This window comes from Apodemus sylvaticus, chromosome 5 (assembly GCF_947179515.1).
Source record: "Apodemus sylvaticus chromosome 5, mApoSyl1.1, whole genome shotgun sequence".
NCBI lineage: Eukaryota > Metazoa > Chordata > Mammalia > Rodentia > Muridae > Apodemus > Apodemus sylvaticus.
Window position 1 is genome coordinate 102985532 of NC_067476.1, and position 23006 is coordinate 103008537.

The 23006-nt window shown below is 39.9% G+C and overlaps 2 protein-coding genes across 11 annotated transcripts in view; one reads left to right on the forward strand and one right to left on the reverse strand.

The window, feature by feature from the left end:
• The window catches only part of Tmem87a (transmembrane protein 87A), a 45086-nt gene extending 39815 nt beyond the window's left edge, over positions 1-5271 (reverse strand). For all 7 annotated transcript variants that reach the window (XM_052183336.1, XM_052183333.1, XM_052183332.1 and 4 more), the window contains exons 1-3: positions 5085-5271; positions 3841-3901; positions 527-612 (exon numbers count right to left, since the gene is read on the reverse strand). In XM_052183336.1, coding sequence (XP_052039296.1) covers positions 527-612; positions 3841-3901; positions 5085-5240 — 303 coding nt within the window. In that variant the 5' untranslated portion in view covers positions 5241-5271. The remainder of the gene's footprint in view (positions 1-526; positions 613-3840; positions 3902-5084) is intronic.
• Positions 5272-5864: 593 nt separating this feature from the next.
• Ganc (glucosidase alpha, neutral C) overlaps positions 5865-23006 on the forward strand; it is a 63580-nt gene continuing 46438 nt past the window's right edge. The window contains exons 1-4 of one of the 4 annotated variants that reach the window (XM_052183327.1): positions 5865-6205; positions 7459-7521; positions 15351-15459; positions 18758-18838. In XM_052183327.1, the coding sequence (XP_052039287.1) occupies positions 6177-6205; positions 7459-7521; positions 15351-15459; positions 18758-18823 (267 nt within the window). In that variant the 5' untranslated portion in view covers positions 5865-6176 and the 3' untranslated portion in view covers positions 18824-18838. Of the gene's footprint in view, positions 6206-7458; positions 7522-15350; positions 15460-18757; positions 18839-23006 lie in introns of those variants that run through there. The other 3 variants (XM_052183326.1, XM_052183324.1, XM_052183325.1) reach the window with 3 other exon arrangements.

Below are 23006 nucleotides of genomic sequence, written 5' to 3' on the forward strand. Positions count from 1 at the left end.
GAGTCAGATCTCCTAGAACTGAAGTTATGAAAAGCTGTGAGGTAGCATGTGAGTCCTGAGAACTGAACTCAGGTCCTCTGGAAGGGCAGCCAGTGCTTGTAACCACTGAGCCATCTCTTTAGCCCGTGCTTTAATTTCTAAAAGAGAAAAACAAACAAAAGCCTTGTGGCAAACCAGAAAAATTGCTCAGCAAGTAAAGGAACCTGCTGTCAAGTCTGGTGACTTGAGTTCAATCCCTAGAACCTACACAAGTTGTCTTCTGACATCCATACTCACACCATGCTCTGTATGTGTATGCAAACACCACAATAAACTAAGATGTTTAAAAATGCAGTTTTTGAAAGGCTATGAAATCTGAGACTGAGGCCTGAGAACAGGTGACACGGGTCTGCAGACTGAGACTCGTGGGCTATGGTTTAGTTCTGATGGGCCTCAACCACACACTACTCTTTCTCTGTAAAGTTAGGAGGCTAGGACCAGATAACCATTAAGTCACAGGAAAAGTCTGTAATTGCATATTCTTTACCTTAAAATTGTAGATTTCATTGTAGCAATCAGCACTTTTCAGAAACCAGGTTATATTCAAAGACTGGTCACAAGGCTCTCCATCAACTATGAAAGAAGAGATCATTGTAAACACGAGAGGATTCCAAATGAAGCATTCTTTCAGCATCTCTCTACTAACTTAAATTCTTTTTGTTTTCCACCCTAGCTTAGATACTCCATATTCCTTCTTTAAACATAAGGAACTCAGGACACACAAAAAACTGTTTGGTCTTTTTTCTTATGTTTGTTTAGAGGCAGAATTTGAGGTCAAGCTGGCCTCAAATTCATTGCCACCCTGTTTCAGCCTCCCAAATGTTGAGATTACAGGAGTGAGCTACATCCCAGATTCTTAGGCAGCCTTTAGACAACATCGCTGCTCCCTCAGAAACAAGAGCTAAGAAGGTTTTCTTTCTTTAACCTCTTTGGACTGTTGATCTATTCCTGTTCTAGAACCTCAAGTGTCTAGACTTCTGCACTATTCAAGTATTTACCAGGCAGAACACTCACATACAAAGGTTCAATATTTGAGGGTTAGATTAAGAGGGGAATGGGGAAGAACAAATGATTAAAGATCTTTTAAAAGGCCACAATTTTACTAGAGAAATACAGATAAACAGTATGAGGGATCGTGTAATATTTACGATTGTTAAATGGTTTTCAAACGGACCCACTGAGAGGAAAATCCACAGCTTGAACTTTGAAAATTGCTAAGAATACACAAAGGGGCTTAGAGAAATGGCTCAGTAGTAAGGAACACTGGCTGCTCTTCCAGAAGACCAAGGTTCACTTTCTAGTACCCATGTGGTAGTTCATGGCTGGCTGTCAATCCAGTTCCTGAGGATCTGATATCACTCACACACACACACACACACACACACACACACACACACACACTGTCTACCCTTATTGATACTACCAACTTAGCTCCAGGTTCAGTAAGAGAACCTGTTTCAAGGGAATAAAGTGGAGTCAGATATACACTTGACATCCTTCTCTGACCTGCACAGGCTCACACATACGAACACCTGAACACACACACACACAGACACACACACGCACATGCGCACGCACGCACGCACGCACGCGCACGATTTTACGCATATACATAACAAAAACCCTTTTGATCTTCTAAAGAACCAAAGCACCACTCTGTAGATGTGAGAAGGTAAGTCCAAGTGTCCTGGGAGAGGCAGGGCAAGCTACCAGACTCCTCTGTATAAACATGCCAAAAATAAACATGATGGCAGAATTGGGTATTGCTTGCCTGTAATTCTAGTACTTAGGAGGTGGAAACAGGATGATCAAGAGTTCAGGGCCAACTTCAGCTATATGAGACTCTGTCTCCAAAAACAAAACAAAAAAACAAAAAACGCGTGACGTTTAAAATTTAACTTTCGGCTCACAACAAAAGAAACATCTAATCAAAACATCCTCTTTGATTCCAGCTTTGGATGAAACAAAATACTAAAGTTTCCTTAATTTTTCTAAGTGTAACAAAAAATCCCATCCACACTCAAAAACAAGGAGGGAGGAATTAATGCACGCATTCCTGCTGCTCAGCTCAGATTTCTCCTACACAATTCTGGAGCCAACCCCAGGGGGTGGGCCCGCCTACATTTCGGCTGGAACTTCCCTCATTGATTAACATAATCAAAACAATCTCCCACACACAAGCCCAAAGACCTACCTGATCTAGACAACCCCTCATTGAGATTCTTTTCCCAAGTTATTCTGAGTTGTGCTGTTGACAATTAAAACTAACTGTCACGAGTATATTATTCACAGGAATTTTACCTGCTCCTTTCACTCCCACTAGAGAGTAAGCTCAATGAGAGAAGAGAATTTTTCTACCACTCCTTTGGTACCTAAGAGTACTCAGCACACAGAAGTTATTTTACAACCACTTATTAAACAAAAGAATAAAAATCACCCAATCTTATTGTATTTTCAGTGGGAAAGGCATGCTCAAAAACAAAAAAAAAAAAAACCCATAAGGTTTGGTAGTTCATATCTAATAATCCTAGCATTTGAGAAACTAAGCCTAAGGAAGAACCTATTTCAAAAAACAGAGCAGCCTGGTAGGCAGTGGTGGTGCACACCTTTAATCCCAGAACTTGGGGAGCAGAGATAGATGGATCTTGGTGAGTCCCAGGCCAGACTAGTCTACAGAGCGAATTGCTGGACAGCCACAAAGCTATAGAGAAAAACCCTGTCTCCAAACAAAAAAAACAAACAGGGTCACATGACAGTGATGATCTAGAACACTATCCCCATCTCAAAATCAGAGCTACCCATGATCATGTACTTCCTAAAGTAAAATAAAACATTCAGAACTAAGAGGAGGTTTTAGTACACACAGGACAATTTAGCTCCAGATCCTGTGTTTCTCTTGCTAGAAAAACTGGTTTTCTTCTCTTCAATCCCTATTTCCTGGTAATATCCCTGAACTCACTGTTCCTTGAAGTGTTAAACACTCCCTTGGTAAACATACTGAGTATCTTAGTCAATGGTCTCACAATCTTGGGAAATGTGTTCAGTAAACAGCTAACAACTACACAAGAACAAAATCTTGTCCTGACTCAGAAGAGATTTAAAAATGATGTAAGCACTCAACAAACAAAATTAAATAAAATTCAACAGAAATGTGATTAAATATATAATCTATGTACATAAATATACATGCACACAGTATAATGTAATAGTCAATATAAATCCAATAAACTATACATTAAGTATGTAATACAGATATATAATATAAGCTACATATAATAGTGTATCTATATATAACATAGCAAACTGAAAAACAAGAGAATAAGACAATAAAAATTCATACAAGTACTCAGAATATTACTCACAGATAGGACTTTATATAGTAAATATTTTTATCTAAACAGTGACAAGTTATTAAAGTTCTGGACTTAAAAATACATTAAGAGACTAGGAGATGGCTTTATTGGTAAAATGACTGCTTGCCACACCAAGTATTAAGACCTGAGTTCAGATCCCTACAATTCATGTAAAAATGAGATCCATGCCTATAACTCCACTGCTGTGAGAAACAAGCAGGAAGACCCAGGTGGCTCGCTGGTGAGCCAGCCTAGCCAAACCCCAAGCTCCAAGTTCAGGGAGAGAGTCCTTGCCTCAAAACACAGGACTGACAGGAACTGAGGAAGACATAAGTAACTGACCTCTGACCTTCACACACATATGCATACAAGTTCCACATGCACACAAATGCACACACATGCAAAAGAACTAAGGTAGAGAATAACTTAAAGAAGTTTAAAAACTCACATTTCAGTAAGATGGTAGTATTTCTGAAAAGAATCTTTCCAAAATTAAAATAATTTTTCCCCTGAAAAGATAAAGGAAAGATAATTAACATCAGGGCATTTCGATTTCCAAGACAGACTATGAATACCTACACTTATAAAATATTCAAATTAATTTTCTTAATAAAAAAGACAGTAATAACATTTCTTTTAGTGAAAGTCAATCATATCCTAACTACTGACTCTTGCTGCTCACCACAGTCCCTAAAGCAGGAACTCTTAAGTGGGAGCTGCTACAAATTTCACCTAACTTCAAAGTATCGTGAGATGGGCAGGTCCTTTTTTTTTTTTAACTCACTAATCATCCCTCAACTGATCATTACTTTTGAATAACCTTTCAGCAGTTTTTCTTTTAAATGTAAAAGGACTTAACTATTAATCATTTCAGTAACAAACAGAAAACTACAACTCAAAACCCAAAAACCATTACCAACAGGAATACAACCTGTAATATTTGCCATATAAATGTTGTGAACAGGACAAAATAAATAAATAAAACAAAAAGGTCAACAAAATCGCTAATGGTTTTTAAAGTAGTTCTCATCAAAATCTGGTTTTTGTGGTTCAAAGTACTATACTTAGTCAAACGAGATTCTAAGACTGGGAGGGGAATGGGTCGACCTATCAGTTAACTATCCAAACGAAAGACCACCCTTCCCACACAACATTTTAGAATTGTTTCGTTTTGGCCATTCCCATGTTAACATGCCTTTTTTTTTTTTAATCTCCAAGTCCCCGAATCACAAAATCATTTTGAAGTTTAAACCAAATCAAACCACTTCATCCGTAGAACTATTTTTACAAACACACACACACACACACACACACACACACACGAGTTAAAAATAAAGACTTCTACTCACATATCCCTTTCATCCAACCCTAGGTTACCGAATTTTGTAACATCTTAGCTGAAAGAGAAACTACTATCTCTACCTGTGTATTAAGTTTCTCTTGTGTTCGACGCTGGAAGTTCTGTTCCTTTCGCGGTAAGAACACGCTTGGCCCTGCCACTCCTCCTAGCCTACAGCAAACAGCTCAGCTCTCAGCTCTGGGCAGGTGGGATCCCGTCGGCAGCTACGCGGACGCTCTGGATATCCCACTCACTTTAGAAACCCAACTTTCCAGATATCTTCCTGGACTTCTTGGGCCACCGTAGCCCCACCTCTTACCCCCTCCAGGCTCAGTAGCGACTCCAACACTCACCGAAGGCATCGGAATGTGCCACTTGGATCTATCTGCAGCAAACACGGGTGCTGGCCCTGCACCAAGAAACGACAATGGGAACGGCTGTGCCCCTAAAAGAAGAAAAATAACAGGAGACACCTGCAGCCACGCAACTACCGCCATCTTCGCAACCATGAAGCGCCTACCCAAAGCATTGAGCCTCCTTCCGGCTAGCTAGTTCCGCTTTCTTCCGGCTCGTCCCACCCTCTTCCGGTGCTGCTCTGTGGGCGGGATTATCCGGGTCCTTGAAACTGAGGTTCTTCCCTCCGATCCTTACAGCGCCCTAGAAACTTTGAGCCTACTGCGCAGGCGTCCTCCCGTCTCCCTGCAATCATGGCCCGGAGGAACTAGCCGAGTTTTGAGGTCCAGTGCTTCCCTCTGTTCTTCCAGCCATTAAAGGAACTCAGTGCAGCGGTCAAGTCTTTGCTTTTCCCCGCATCTTTCCGCCCCTCATCCTTTCCAAGTCAAGGTCAGGCGCCGGCCAGACGTCTGTAGAAGCGCGCACATGATTGACATCCAGTATTGAGTTCTCGGGCTGTCGAGCCTTGGAAACAGAGCCTGGAATTTGGCAGGGGTGGAGTATAAACGATTCATGAGCTCCACAGTCCCTTTTGACCCTGAAAGACTGTGGGTCAGCTGCAGCATAGTTTGACAGGAGACATCAGCGTCCAGCAGTGATCTCCACTCAAAACTAAAAGAGAGATCAGGTCAGCTTTCGTTATTGTAGAGTGACAGCTACGGAGACCGGCCCTTATTGGTGCTTCCAATTTCTCACACTCTAGATTTTAACCTCTAGGGCAGCGAGCACATCTTCTCCGCCAATAAAAGCGAAGTTCATCAGCCACTCTCAACCAAGAAATATTTACCAAGTATATTATCCCTGTAAACACGCTGGTTTACGTGCGAGAAAATACCACATTGAAAAAAAAAAAAGATTGGCATCTGCTCGAAGGGGACTCTTGATTGTGATGAAATACCGGTTATAATTTAGCAAGCCTATTTTTACCGGTTTTAAAGATCGCCTGAGACTGTGGCCCGAGAGTTAGGAGCCAGGCAGTTAACAGGAAAGCCATGGAAGCAGCCGAGAAAGAGGAAATCAGGTAAAGAGCAATTGCTCCCCTCCCCGCCCCCCAATAACTGACTCCAAAAACCATCAAAGCCACCTCTTACGTTTGAAAGCACTTCCGTGAATGCTTGCTATTTGCTTCATCGTTCTTTATTGGTTCTGCAGGGATTTGGGTAATGCTAATAGCTAGCCTCTTATAAAGTACTTTCAGGAGGATTAAATAACTTTAACAGTGCAAAAGGTTGCCTTCCAAACTCTGAAGACATGGATTTTAAGCGGACTGCCCCTCCCCCCATTTTGGTGGTTCCAGCTCTTCTTGTGTAGTTTCAAAGCTCATTCTTTGAAACTGGAAACGGAAGACAACAAGGTCTCCTCTTGTTTGCACACTGGATTAAAATAAACAGTGCCAAAAACCGAGTTTAATGAAGGTTTCTTTCCTTTTTTTCCACTATAAAAGTTTCTTGGCATGGCTAGGTGTTTTCTATCTCTCCAGACCTATTTTTATAGTTTAGCTTCTTTCAAAAATCATGGACATACTAATTGTAGGTGCAGAAAGCCACACCTCTTCACCAAAGTGAGTGCTTCCCACCCACCCACCCCCCTTATAGCTTATAGTTGTTTTAACCAGAGAAAGGCTAATTGAAATACATACAAGTAGTAGTAATGTATATCTTCATACATTGTACTCCAGATACAGTTCTGGAAACTTGATTTCAAGGAATATTAACCTCTGGACTGTCAAAATCCTCTTAGCAGTTTTTCCTTCTTCTGGACCTGTTCCTATTCTGACTCTTTTTTTTTTTTTTTTTTTTTTTTTGAGGATTTGGAGCCTTATCTTGCAGTTGTTTGCTAGACTTTAACAGAACATTTAAATACAATTGTGTCCTCAGGTCTAAACTCTCAGGAAGTATATGTTCTGAAAATATTTTGCTCTTCAAATACATACGTAGGTTTGGCATGATTCAGATTTCAGATTTTGGTGTTGTGGCTATTATCTTAAAAGTCCCTTCCTCATAATTGGCAATGCTCCTTTTCTGTGGCTTTCAGACCAAGCCTATGAAAATATTCTGTTGTTCATTTTGGTAGTTTTACAAAAGGATATGGTTCTGGTGCTTCCAGTCTGTAGCTCCATGGAGTCTTATGTTACAGCAGTAACACAGTTTTGTGGTACAGAATAAATTGCAAAAGTTTATTTTGCACGTTTATACTATCAATTAGGGAAGATACAAAAATTGAGCTCACATTTCTTATGTAAAATATATTTCTTAAAAATGTCTTCTTATTTAGTGTTGAAGATGAAGCAGTGGATAAAACTACTTTCAAAGACTGTGGCAAGATTGCTTTCTACAGGTAAGTAAAATATTTCACCCAGAAAAAAATTTTTGCTGGAATTCCCAAATTATTTCCACTAGGCTTTTGAGAACTGAGGGGCTAAAAACATACTCTTTAGGAAATCTAATATTTACTATTAAATTATTTAAATTTTATTTTATTTTAAAAGCCAAAATACTTTTAAGTAATTTTTAAATGTGTGTCCTCTCATAGATAATTGACTTACTTGGTTTGGAACTCACATAAAAGAAACAGATTAAAAGTATTACTCCTGCCAGGTGGTGTAATACTTTGATCCCAGCACTTGGGAGGCAGAGGCAGGTGGATTTCTGAGTTCAAAGCCAGCCTGGTCTACAGAGTGAGTTCTAGGGCAGCCAGGGCTACACAGAGAAACCCTGTCTCGAAAAACAAACAAACAACAACAACAAAAAAAGTATTACTCCTGTCTACTTTTCCATCTCAGTTCTCCTCTTCTCCCTTCAAGTAAGCAGATTTATTCATTTCTTATGTATTCTCCCAGTGTTTTTTTTTTTTGTAACTACATATATTCTTATATCACCTCTCTGCCTATACCAGCAATTAAGTTCGTATATACATTGTTCTGTGCCTCCTCTCCCCCTGCTTTGTATCTTAGTCTGGAAAACTTCTGATTCAGGTCTTGATTTCCCTCTATGCTCACAGTATCCCACTGGATAGATGCATTTTATTTTATTGGGTTCTAGCTCCACTTGCTAGAGCCTTGGGCTGTTGTTTCTTCTTAATCTTTGGCTATGAGAGTGCCACCATATGAGGAGCTGTGTATGTCATTTCCTATACACGGTTGGTTTTCTAGGTGTGAAGCTAGAGTTGTGGTTCAGCTGCAGAGCACTTCCTTATGTGCTAAGGGCCTGATCCTTAGCCCTGGAGAAAACAAGAGCAAAACAACAGCAGCAGAAGCAGGGTTTCTAAGAATTCAGCTACTGGATTGAAGAGTAAATAATCTTAAAATGTGTTGAGTATTGATAAATTTCCCTCTATAGGAGTCTTTTATACTTACTTTAACATTCTATGAGGCTATTTGAGACTAGAAAACAATGCCTTTAAAATCACTTTTTATTTTGCTTTATTAAATAATGTGTTTTTTATTCTTTTTTTCATTTTTTTATTGGATATTTTCTTTATTTACATTTCAAATGTTTTCCCCTTTCCAGGTCTCCCCTTCAGGAAACCCCCTATCCCATCCCTCCTCCACCTGCTTCTACTGCCTTTATGAGGGTGTTCCCCCGCCCACCCCCTCCTGTCTCCCCCCCCCCCAGCATTTCCCTACACTGGGGCATCGAACACCCTCAGGCCCAAGGGCCTCTTCTCCTACTGATGCCAACAAGGCCATCCTCTACCACATATGTGGCTGGAGGAGCCATGGGTCCCTCCATTCCTACTCTTTGGTTGGTGGTCCAGTCCCTGGGAGCTGGGGGGGGGGGGGAGGGTCTGGCCAGTTAACATTGTTGCTCCCTCCATGGGACTGCAAACCCCCTCAGCTCCTTCAGTTCCTTCTCCAACTCCTCCATCCAGGACCTCCACACTCAGTCCAATGGTTGGCTGCAAGCATCCACCTCTGTATTTGTCAGGCTCTGGCAGAGCCTCTCAGGAGACAGCCATATCAGACTCCCATAATCAAGCACTTCCTGGCATCCACAATAGTGTCTGGGTTTGGTGACTGTATATGGGATGGCGAATAACCACTTATCAGTGAGTGTATACCCTGTGTGTTCTTTTGTGACTTAGTTATCTCACTCAGGATAATATTTTCAAGTTCTATCCATTTGCCTGCGAATTTCATGAAGTTATTGTTTTTGATAGCTGAATGGTGTATTCCATTGTATAAATGTACCACATTTTCTGTATCCATTCCTCTGTTGAGAAACATCTGGGTTGTTTTCAGCTTCTGGCTATTATAAATATGGCTGCTATGAACATAGTGGAGCATGTGTCCTTATTACATGTTGGATCATCTTCTGGGTATATGCCCAGGAGTGGTATAGCTGGGTCCTCAGGTAGTACAATGTCCAATTTTCTGAGGAACCACCAGAATGATTTCCAGAGTTTGAATCCCACCAGCAATGGAGGAGTGTTCCCCTTTCTCCACATCCTCTCCAGCATCTGCTGTCACCTGAATTTTTGATCTTAGTCATTCTGACTGGTGTGAGGTGGACTGTCAGGGTTGTTTTGATTTTCATTTCCCTGATGACTAGAAATGTTGCACATTTCTTTAGGTGCTTCTCAGCCATTTGAGTTTCCTCAGTTGATAATTCTCTATTTAACTCTGTTCCTCATTTTTTAATAGGGCTATTTGATTTTCTGGAGTCTAACTTGAGTTTTTTGTATATATTGGATATTAGCCCCCTATCAGATATAGGGTTGGTAAAGATTTTTTCCCAATTTGTTGGTTGCCATTTTGTCCTATTGACAGTGTCCTTTGCCTTACAGAAGTTTTGCAATTTTATGAGGTCCCATTTGTTAATTCTGGATCTTAGAACATAAGCCATTGATGTTATGTTCAGGTACTTTTCCCCTGTGCCAATGCATTCGAGGCTTTACCGCCCCCCCCCCTTTCTCGTTTATTATATTCAGTGTATATGGTTTTATATGGAGGTCCTTGATCCACTTAGACTTAAGCTTTGTACAGGGAGATAAGAATGGATTACTGGGCAGTGGCGGCACACACCTTTAATCCCAGGACTTGGGAGGCAGAGGCAGGAGGATTGCTGAGTTCGAGGCCAGCCTGGTCTACAGAGTGAGTTCCAGGACAGCCAGGGCTACAAATAAAAAACCCTGTCTTGAAAAACAATAAAACAAAACAAACAAACAAAAAATTGTTGGGCTGGAGAGATGGCTCAGTGGTTAAGAGCACTGACTGCTGTTCCAAAGGTCCTGAGTTCAAATCCCAGCAACTACATGGTGGCTCACAACCATCAGTAATGAGATCTGATGCCCTCTTCTGGTTTCATTTGAAGACAGCTACAGTGTGCTTAGATATAATAATCAATAAAATCTTTTTTAAAAAGTAATTATAAAAAAAGAATGGATCAAATTGCATTCTTCTACATGTGGACTGACAGCTAAACCAGCACCATTTGTTGAAAATGCAGTCTTTTTCCCATAGGATGGTTTTAGCTCCTTTGTCAAAGATCAAGTGACCACAGGTGTGTGAGTTCATTTCTGGGTCTTCAATTCTATTCCATCTTCCTGCCTGTCACTGTACCAATACCATGCAGTTTTGATCACCATTGCTCCGTAGTACAGCTTGAGGTCAGGGATGGTGATTCCTCCAGAAGTTTTGTTATTGTTGAAAATAGTTTTCGCTATACTGGGTTTTTTGTTATTCCAAATGAATTTGAGAATTGCTCTTTCTGACTATGAAGAACTGAGTTGGGATTTTGATGGGGATTGCATTGAATCTGTAGATTGCTTTTGGCAAGATGACCATTTTTACTATATTAATCCTGTCGATCCACGAGCATGGGAGATCTTTCTATCTTCTGAGATCTTCGATTTCTTTCTTCAGAGACTTGAAGTTTTTGTCATACAGATCTTTCACTTGTTTGGTTAGAGTCACACCAAGATATTTTATATTGTTTGTGACAATTGTGATGGTTGTTGTTTCCCTAATTTCTTTCTCAGCCTGGTTATCCTTTGAGTATAGGAAGGCTAATGATTTGTTTGAGTTGATTTTATATCAGGCCACTTTGCTGAAGTTGTTTATCAGCTGTAGGAGTTCTCTGGTGGAGTTTTTGGGGTCACATAAGTATACTGTCATATTATCTGCAAGTAGTGATATTTTTACTTTTTCCCTTCCAATTTGTATCCCTTTGACCTCCTTTTGTTGTCTAATTGTTCTAGCTAGAACTTCAAGTACTATATTGAATAGGTAGGGAAAGAGTGGGCAGCCTTGTCTAGTTCCTAATTTTAGTGGGATTTCTTCAAGTTTCTCTCCATTTAGTTTAATGTTGGCTACTGGTTTGCTTTTACTATGTTTAGATATGGGCCTTGAATTCCTGATCTTTCCAAGACTTTTAACATGAAGGGATGCTGAATTTTGTCAAATTCTTTTTCAGCATCTAATGAAATGATCGTGTGGGGTTTTTTCCTTTCAGTTTGTGTAGTGGATTACATTGACAGGTGGTTCCATATATTGAACCATCCCTGCATCCCTGGGATGAAGCCTACTTGCTCATGGTGAATGTGCATGAGCTCATCATTTTGATGTGTTGTTGGATTCGGTTTGCAAGAATTTTATTGAGTATTTTTACATTGATATTCATAAGGGAAATTGGTCTGAAGTTCTCTTTCTTTGTTGAGTCTTTGTGTGGTTTTGGTATCAGTGTAACTGTGACTTCATAGAATGAATTAGGTAGTGTTCCTTCTGTTTCTATTTTGTGGAATAGTTTTAAGAGTATTAGTATTGGCTCTTCTTTGAAGGTCTGATAGAATTCCGCACTAAACCTGTCCTGGGTTGTTTTTTGTTTTTGTTTTTTGTTTGTTTTTTTTTATTTGGGAGACTTTTAATGACTGCTTCTATTTCTTTAAGGGTTATGGGACTGTTTAGATGGTTTATTTGATCCTGATTTAACTTTGGTATTTGGTATCTGTCTAGAAACTTGTCTATTTCATCCAGATTTTCCAGTTGTGCTGAATATAGGCTTTCATAGTAGGATTTTTTTTGAATTTCCTCAGTTTCTGTTGTTATATCTCCCTTTTCTTTTCTGATTTTGTTAATTTGTATACTGTCTCTGTGCCCTCTAGTTAGTCTGAATAAGAATTCATCTATCTTCTTGATTTTCTCAAAGAACCAGCTCCTGGTTTTCTCAACTCTTTCTATACTCCTATTTGTTTCTACTTGCTTGATTTCAGCCATGAGTTTGGATATTTCCTGCTGTCTACCCCTCTTAGGTGTATTTGCTTCCTTTTGGTCTAGAACTTTCAGGTGTGCTGTTAAGCTGCTAGTGTGTGCTCTCTCCAGTTTCTTTTTAGAGGCACTCAGAGTTATGAGTTTTCCTCTTAGCACTGCTTTCACTGTGTCCCATAAGTGTGGATATGTTGTGCCTTCGTTTTCATTAAATTCTAAAAAGTCTTTAATTTCTTTCTTTATTTCTCCCTTGACCAAGTTATCATTGAGCAGGGTGTTGTTCACCTTCCATGTGTATGTGGCTTTCTGTTGTTTTTGTTGCTATTGAAGACCAACCTTAGTCTGGTGATCTGATAGGAAGCATGGGATTAGTTCAATCTTGTATCTGTTGAGGTCTGTTTTGTGATCAATTATATGGTCAGTTTTGGAGAAGATACCATGAGGTGCTGAGAAGAAGGTATATTCTTTTGTTTAAGGATGAAATGTTCTATAGATATCTGTTAAATCCATTTGGTCCATAACTTATGTTAGTTCAATGTGTTTCTGTTTAGATCTGTCCATTGATGAGAGTGGGGTGTTGAAGTCTCCCACTATTATTGTCTGAGTTGCAATGTATGCTTTGAGCTTTAGAAAAGTTTCTTTTATGAATGTGGGTGCCCTTGCATTTGAAACATAGATGTTCAGAATTGAGAGTTCTTGGTAGATTTTCCTTTGATGAGTATGAAGTTTTTTCCTTCCTTGTCCTTTTTGATAACTTTTAGTTGAAAGTTGATTTTATTCGATATTAGAATGACTACTCCTGCTTCTTTCTTGGGACCATTTGCTTAGAAAATTGTTCTCCAGTCCTTTACTCTGAAGTAGTGTCTATCTTTAACACTGAGGTATGTTTCCAGTATGCAGCAAAATGCTGGGTCCTGTTTATGTATCCAGTCTGTTAGTCTATGTCTTTTTATTGGGAAATTGAGTCCATTGATGTTAGGAAATATTAAGGAATAGTAATTGATGCTTCTGTTATTTTTTATTTTATTTATTTTGGGTTTTTTTTTTTTTTTTTTTTTTTTTTTTTTTTTTTTTTTAAGATTTGGTTTTTTCGAGACAGGGTTTCTCTGTTTAGCCCTGGCTGTCCTGGAACTCACTCTGTAGACCAGGCTGGTCTCCAACTCAGAAATCTGCCTGCCTCTGCCTCCCAAGTGCTGGGGTTACAGGCGTGTGCCACCACCACCCGACTGATGTTTTGTTTTTTTGTTTTTTGTTTTTTTATGTTTGTGTGGCTATCTTCTTTTGGGTTTGTTGAAAGAAGATTACTTTCTTGCTCTTTCTAAGATGTAGTTTCCCTCCTTGTATTGGCAGTTTCCATCTATTATCCTTTGTAGGGCTGGGTTTGTGGAAAGATATTGTGTAAATTTTATTTTGTCATTAGAATCACTTTTAAATAGTCTACTTGGGAGAAATCCATGGTTTAATTGGTTCAAGAGCCTGATTTATATCTACTTTTAGGTGATTCTGAAAGTGAAATCAAAAAAATCATCAAAATTAATTTTTTGTTTGTTTGATTAATTAATTGATTGATTTGAGGTTTTTGTTTTACTTTTTGTTTTGTTTATTATTTGAGACAATGTCTCATTATATAGGTAACAACTTTCTGCCTGCTTCAATCTTCTGAGTGCTGGAATTAAAGGTGCTATACCACCACACCCAGCAAAAATTGTTTCACATATTTTTAAGTTTCTGTTTCAGTCACTGTATGTTCTAGATAAAGAAAAAACGTCATTTTTAACTCAGAACAGGGGGCTGGAGAGATGACTCAGCGGGTAAGAACACTAACTGCTCTTCCAAAGGTCCTGAGTTCAAATCCCAGCAACCACATGGTGGCTCACAACCATCCGTAATGAAATCAGATGCCCTCTTCTGGTGTGTCTGAAGACAGCTACAGTGTACTTACATATAACAATAAATAAATAAATCTTAAAAAAAAAACAACTCAGAACAGTTATGGGGGGGGGGGACTATAAGGTGAATGCTTATTCACCTTGTTAAATTAATAGCCTATACCAAATTTCAATTACTAGACTCTATTGAATTACTACTAAAGGTTCATTTCCTGAAAAGGAGGAGGGAATTTAAGTTCATAAAAGATATTTTTTAAACTTGTGCTGGGGAAATGGCTTAGGTGGTAAAGTACTTGTAAGAAGGCATGAGTTTTATCCCTAGAACCTATTGTTAAACTATTGTACCAGTCATGGGTATTTGCAATCTCCAGCACTGGGGAGGCAAAGACAAGGAGATCTCTAGGTCTTGCTGGACAGTCAGCATAGCATATTTGGCTAGCTCTAGATTAGTAAGAGACACTGACTTAAAAATAAAAAGATGAGCAGTCCTTAAGGAATAATACTTGAGGCTCTCTCTCTCTCTCTCTCTCTCTCTCTCTCTCTCTGACACACACACACACACACACACACACACACACACACACACACGAAAGAAAGTTGCCCCACTTTCTCAGTAAAGAAGACAGGATGCCATTCTTGAATAGTATAATGTTGAAATTAGTATTATTTTAGCAATAATTTTTATTAGAACTCTAGTAATATCATATTCTTGGTACTTTTTAGGAGTACTAATACTGTATATTGCCAGTCACTTTCTGTGATAGTGAATTTCCTGGTATTCACATGATACACTCTATTAGATGCAGATAGTCACAAGCAGTTCTCATACATCTATATACTTGTCTTAGTTTGCTTTCTGTCACTGGTTTGATCAGTTACCTTTCTTACACCACCTGCAGCATCACCCACAGTGGACTGGTCCCTCCCACGTCAATAAGTTAAGAAAAAGCCCCCACAGACTGTCCTACAGACTGCTCTGATGAAGGGATCATCTAAGGTTCTCTCTTTTCAAATGTCTCTACTTTGTGCCACGCTGATAAAACTCACCAGCACAATATTCCATTTATCTGTAGGCGGCAGAAACAGCAGCTCGCCAAGAATACCACCTACCGGGCTTTGCTAGGCTCAGTCGACACAGAACAGGACAGCACCAGGTTCCAAATCATCGGTGAAACAACTAAGGTGAGATGGAAGAATAATTTGCTTTTTTTGTTTATTGGGATTGAATTATATATGTTTCTATGACAGCAAATTTATGCTATGCCTCAGTAGAACTTTGCTAGAGAAGGACTATGATCTTTTATATATATATATATATATATATATATATATATATATACCGATCCTACATTCACTTATTTGTTAATTTTTGAGGCGGGGTTGCATGTGATTGACCTGACTTCTAACTTGCTATTTAACTGAGGCTTCCCTTGACTCCTGATCCTCGTGCATCTGCCACTGTGCTCACCTGGTCCTACTTTTACAGTGATGCAGATATCCAGAGTTTGCCTGTGTGCCACATGTTTTCCTATATGTTTTACATGTGTTATTTCCTCTTAACTTGTTTTTATAAAGCACCTAAGACATACAGTGTAGCATCCCCAATTATTAAGTAAGGAAAATAAAATCTAGAAAGGCATTTGCCCAGTGTCACATAGGCATATTTTTTCTGTCTTTGACAGAGCCTATCAAAAATCCATACACACTCCAGAATGTTAATATAGAATACAGTTTCTCATGAAGCCTAAACAAGGGGCAGATTCAGCAAATGTCCAAATTTAGGCTAGGAAACAGGTAAGAGTATTATGTAGTGGGAAACCCAAGACATGAGTCTTCTGTGTCTGAGCTGTTTCACTAATACGTCACAATGGTTACTACAAACTAAAAGAATTCCCATAGGATATCTATGTTTATTTTTGTTTGGTTTTTGTTTTAAAGATTTATTTATTTTATGTATATGAGTACATAGTAGCTGTACAAATGGTTGTGATCCACCATGTGGTTGCTGGGATTTGAACTCAGGACCTTTGGAAGAGCAAGCGTTAGTGCTCTTAACCACTGAGCCATCTCTCCAGTCCCTCCATAGGATATCTTAGGAACTCTCACTTACCTTTCAGTTTACCACACTACAATGTGTCACAAAAATGGGTCAGTTATACAAGTATTTTGAGCTGAACTAGAAAGCTCAGGTTACCTGATGCCTCGCTCTGACCCTTACTTTAGTACTCCACCACCTTCTAAAAGCATCCTGAGTTTCCAGAACCTCTCAAGCCAGTATGAATTAACTGGTAATTCTTGAAACAGAAACCTAGTCCATTAAGACTGGTCTGGGTCCACTAACAGCTTACAGACTGACCCCACCATCTCACCATTTCTAGTTCTCAGACATCAACTTTCAACAGAAAGTTATGTGAAATTTCCTTGTGACTGCTGCAGCTCCTGTCTTGTAATACCTTAATGTGGAAACTCATCAGAAAACAAAATAAAGCTTATCATACAACATTGGCAGAAGGTTCTATAAGACCTTAATTTAGAAACTATTAGTGTTTAGCAGACTTGACTCCCAATAATTAGAGAGCCCACAAAAGGCTTCCCAGGAATTGTTGAGCTTACTAATAGATGTCAGGAACTTTCCTGTCTTGTTTGTTGTTGCTGTTTTCTGATAATTTTCTCATGTTCCTTCCTTTCTTCATTGTGTCTAAAACAAGTTATAGTGACCATAATCTGGAAATAAAATCTTTATCCTTCCTTGGGGAGGCTTAGTATATAGAACTTCTTGAATAATCTACTATTATAAAAAACATTGCAGCAAAAAAAAATGAGGCAGAATTATTTTAAATATCGGTGATAAACCAAAATTAAATTCTCGACACAGCTTGACACCGATGCTGTGAGTGCCAGACTCCTGCTCGTGCCTCCTTATGTCACAGTAGATCATTTTTTCTCTTTGGATTCTGAACACTGAGAGGCAGACATAGAACACTGTATAGGTTAATATAAGTCATAAGCTGGTCGGGGTACAGACCTAGCTTATGGCCTAGGCATTTATTCAGAAAAATAAGCCTCTGAGTCATTAATTGGGAACTGGGACTCGAGTAAAAAGCCCAACAGAACTGGATGTCCTCCAAAAAGAAGAGTTTAAGGTGCAGAAGCGCCAGAGGATGGAGTTCAAGGGAAGCAGGAAGTCCATCAAGAAAGAACCAAGTGTCTGCACTGCCAGCCACAAAGCCCCAAGACTGGGAACTTTGTAAACACTTAAAACCTGCTCCACACTCAGGTACTTGAAAATATCAAAGCTGTGTAGAAATCTGTTTACTTTCAGGCAAATATATATTGTAAAAAGTCACCTTGAAATTCTACCTGACTCCATTTTAATGTCCTAGTGATATGAGTTGAGATTAGTAATAGGGACTTGGGATTCCATTGTCCTCTGTTGCTTTAATGGGCAGTGGAGGTGCAGGCAGTAATCTGAGGAGTTGTCTGTACCCATGGCCATCTCACGGCATAGGAACGGGGCCAAAGGTTATTTCTAGGCTAAGACAACAATATTGAGAACATTGCACATCAGGTACCAGTGTGGTCCAGAGATTTTAAACAACCTGCATATGCATCCCTAATAGCTTTTTTTCTCTGAACCTTTCAGATTCAGAGAAACAGTTCAAAATCTAAGCGTATCAGATTCAGCTCACAGCTGCAGTTCTCAAATTGCACTGAAGAGGCAGATTCTAACAAACCAGAACTCCTGGTTCCTGCCTGCCCAGCTGCCTGCCCCCACACTTGTATAGCCTTAAATGATTAACTTCTGAGTTTGACTACTTATCATACTTGAAATACAATTCCTTCCCCCAGATCCACTCCTAATAAGCAATTAAGAAACAGAATCGGGCTTTATCAGTATTTTTTTAGTTTACTTTGGCTGCATAACAAAATACCATAGACTAATTGACTTAAACGACAGATTTGTTCCTTAATATCCAAGGCGCTAGCACATCCGGCTTCCTGGCCTCCGATGGCCAGCTTGTATCTCCACGTGATTGAATGACACAGGCAAAACAAATTCTGGTCTTTTCTTATAATGAAAGTAGTTCCATCTTGAGAACTCCCCTCATGAGCTCTTAGAAGCCTAACATCACATAGAGTTTTTTAAAAAAGTAGTATATGTTTGTAAATATACTGATAAGTGTTCAATAAGGAAGCTGTTAGAAGAAAACATTTAAAGGTAAATGTCCCCCTTTAAATGCTGTTCAGGTTTAGTTTTCCTGCTACTGTTACCAACTTTCGGCCTTGAATGAATGTGCCCTGTGATGAGAAGCAGAGATCTAGTCTTTTGGCATCAATTCAGGGAAACGTATGTTGCCTTCTGTGCTCTAGCAAGGCCAGCAGGACTAACCCTTTGTCTTTAAAGCACTTTTTATCGCTAATTTTGGTGTTTTCTTCTGATTTGGATAAACGTTTATAAGCATTTTGCCTTCTTTTGCAGCCTGTTAGCATGGTTTCACCAAAGACACCTGTAGCAGCTTCTTTGAGGATCCAAGTATATCTCTAAGCATCTACATGAAGTTACTCCTTGTTTCTTCATCTAAGTGAAATTAAAATGAGACTTTCCCAACTAGCCACCTCCTGTTCCTCAACAGACGGGACACCACTACACACTTTCGCAAGCACTGTTCATTCTGAGTAGCCAACAAGCAGTTAACTGGGAAATTGTCAAACAGAGCCATACCTGGGTGGGCTAATTGCCCCTGGAAATGGGCTAAAAATTAGCACAAGGTCACCATTCTTCTCCTTAGAGAATCCATGCTTGGTTATCACAAACAGCTGACTGGGGGTTCTTATCATTCTTTCTGAACAGGCAAAGGGGCAGCTGCCTTAGCCTTGATAGACCTGCATGCCAGAGATTTGTAAGTTAGGTTTCCAAATTCAGTGGTTTATGGCTCTCAGCTTTGAGAACTAAAGCTATGGTTCCAAGCCTTCAAAGCTTGTACACAAAGCAGAGACATACTATCACTGGTTTTTTAGTTCTAACACTAATTAGTGAGAGTTATACCTCCTGAGTTGAGCATCAGGACCTTTGACTAACTCTTGGCTGTTCTCTCTAACCCTTCTATGGACCTCAGTCCTCAACTCTTGTCTTCAGGTCCCCACAGCCTCTCATCTATGCAACCCTACCTCTTACAGACTCTTCTGCTAGTCACTCTAGGACCCTTGCCTTGCCTTTACAGTTACGGTTCAGAGCTTCAGGCACTGGAGACTTCAGTGCGCAGTGGCTCTCACCCCACTCTGGGCTTTACACCTCCAGCTTTGGCTATCACAAGTCTTACAGCTTCTTTAGAGCCTCAGAACCCCCCCCCCCCCAGTGTTGCAGCTCTGAGCTTTGAGTATCAGTACTCTAAAGGCTCCTGATGACTTTGGAACTTTTCAGCCACAACTCTGTTGTCACTGCTGATACTGGAGCTTGAAGCCCTAGGTTTTCTTTTAGTTTGGTTTTGGTTTGTTTTTGGGAATAACATCCTAATTCCAGGCTGCCCTTGAACTAGTTAAGCAGTTATGGATGATGTCGAATTTCTTGATCCTCATACCTCTATGTGCCAAGTTCTTGGATTATTGGTATACACTACCACTGATCTTAGCTTTTCAGACAGTCTTTGTAGAAACCAGCCTGGCTTCACATTTACTGTGTAACCTGAGAAGAACTTATGGTTCACCTGTCTCTTAAGTGTTGGGATTACAAATATGAATTGAGCTTTTTATGCAACCAGCTAAACTTGTTCTACTTCTAAGAAGGGCCACAAAATAAACATAATATTATGGAAACTGCTTTACTAGAGCCTAAAGTTGCAACACAGAGTGTGGGGGTGGGTCTGAGAGAAGCCTCTCAGACTAATGTAAAAAGAGCAACACACGCCCACATTCCTGGTACTTAGAAGGTGAAGGAACAAGGAAGAAGGAGTTCAAGTTTATCTTTAGCTACATAGCAAGTCTGAAACCAGCCTGGGCTACATGAAACTATCTAAGAAACAGGAAAATAAAAAACACATTGTAACATGCAAACAAATAAACTGGAAAACAGCTTAATTTACATCTAGAGAAGGAGTCTAGCGTGTTTGGGCTTAGGTTGTAATTCCATTAAAAGCAGTTTCCATTCCTACGCATGGAAGGTGTTGTTTAAGCACAGCCCAGAGGTTTTTGCTGTGTTACTAAGGGAGATACTCCTCCTCCTGACCTAATTGAGGACTGCTATTATAAGATCTATAGCAGCCCTCCAGAGAAGCTGTAGGCAAGCCCATCTGGTGGCCATCAGGGTTTGTCAAAGCTCAAATGAAGGGTTCCACACTGGAGCAAGGCCTCTAGAAGCAGACGTATGTGGGGTCAGCAGCATCTTGGTTGTGGTGTTCTCTGCAGCTGGGATATAGTTCTCACTAAGCCTTTCATGAGTTGTTCAGGACAGCTGATGTGCCATGGTAACAGCTGTCAAAGGAAGAAATGTTTCAGCTGTTGGTACAAGGAAAAATTAAACAGTTGTCAACCAAAGGTTCAAAATTGGGCCACCCAGCAACTCACTTAGCTTATTTAAAGAAAAAAACAAACCCATAAGAGGGTGCTACAATAAAGGCCCACTGTTTACATTTTTCTGTTTTATTTTGTTCTGTTTACATTCTTAACATTATTTGACAATATTTAACTCATAGGAAGAAAACATAAAGAAGAATAGGATCCCAGGGTCATCTGGAGAGAAAAAGCTTCAGCTGAAAGACTGGATCCATCAGATTAGCCTGTGTTGTGAGGCATTTTCTTGATTAATGATTGATGTAGGAGAACTCAGCTACTTGTGGGTGATACTATCCCTGGCCAGGTGGTTTTGAACTGTATAAAAAAGGTAGTCTTAGTTAAAGTGTCTTAGTTAGGGTTTTACTGCTATGAACAGACACCATGACCAAGGCAAGTCTTCTAAAAGACAGCAATTAATTGGGGCTGGCTTACAGGTCCAGAAGTTCAGTCTATTATCTTTTATCATCAAGGTAGGAGCAGGGTAGCATCCAGGCAGGCATGATGCAGGCAAAGCTACGGGTTCTACATCTTCATCTGAAAGCTGCTAATGGAAGACTGACTTCCAGGCAGCTAGGATGAGGGTCTTGAGCCCACACCCACACCTACCAAGGAGGCCACACCTCCTAATAGTGCCACTCCCTGAGTCAAGCATGTACAAACCATCACACTGAGCAAGCCATGAAGAACACTCCAGTAAGCAGTGCTCCTCCATGGCATCTGCATCTGCTCCTCCCTCAAGTTCCTTCTCTGACCTCCTTCATGGTAGGCTGTAAGATACAATGCAAAATAAACTCTTTCCCCTAGTTGCTCCAAGTGATAGTGCTTATCACAGCAATAAAATCTTATTCTCCCACCAATTCCTGGAGGCCCTGCTTAGGTCCCTCCTCCCCGAGAGAGCCTTCCAGAGCCTTTGCCTGGCACACATTGGTACTCCCTTCCCTGTTTTGACACCAACTCTGTACTTGTACTTTTATCTCAGCGTTATATAAATTGTGTGTTGGTTTCATCTTCAGTGATCACAACATTAAATGTAAAGTGAATGTTAGTTGAATTTAAAAGAACGATGAAAATACATGTCTAGCTTGGGAGAGAATAGATAGTCTGAGTTTCAGCTCTGTTTGTATTTGGGCATTTTCAAATGATGGGATTCTGATGGCATACTCAAGACAACTCAAATATGTGAAAAAGTAGGCACATAAGCAGTACTTACAGTCGGTTCTATAACAGCTTGTCTAGGAGCAACTATGACTATACCTACAGCCACAGCACTAGCTGCTTGCTCTTCAGGTCAGTGTTACTAAAACTGAGCCCTGACTACTGTCTGTAGTCCCACATGCACGGTCCGTCATTTATACTACATCACACAGTTTCCCATTGAGCCTATGTCATAGCAGACGTAATAACCATGTAGGTGCCCATGTGTACCCAGCACTCAGCAGTGTGCTTCACGATAACCTTGCAACAGAGCAGTGTAATATGGTACACTGGTTAAAAACCCATCTTAAAGTTATCCTCTGATCTAGGTGCTTCAATTTGTGAGTCAAACCCAGGCATTTCTGTTCTTGTAGGGTTCATGTTGTTTCAAGGTTTTTTTATTTTTGTTTTTTTGTTTCTTTTTGTTTTTGTTTTTGCTTTTTGGGATTTGTTTTTTTCGAGACAGGGTTTCTCTGTGTAGCCCTGACTGTCCTGGAACTCTCTGTAGACCAGGCTGGCCTCGAACTCAGAGATCCATCTGCCTCTGCCTCCCAGAGTGCTGGGATTACAGGCATGCACCACTACTGCCCAAGTTTTATTTTTTCAAGTTTACTCTCATTACACTTCTACACTGTTTCCATTCCTCCTGTAGGACATTTTTACCTAAATTTCCCAGCCCCTTGAAAAAGTTACCTAGAAGCCTATTATTATTCCTGGCTGTAAAGGGCCTGTTGGTAGTTCAGTAAGCCTCACTTCATTCACTCTTAAGATGGACAAGGATCATCAATCTCAGTTCTTTTCCCAGGGCCTGTTTATTTCATCTTTCATTCAGTTGAAGCCTGGTTACACTGAATTTCACACTATAATTATTAGCACACCTGTACCTGGTTATATGTCTCAATCTTTTCAAGTCTGATTGCAGTTTATGCAATTATTTGTTTTGATTATTAGTAAAGGCCCCATTCACTCTAAAGATCCTGGTTTGG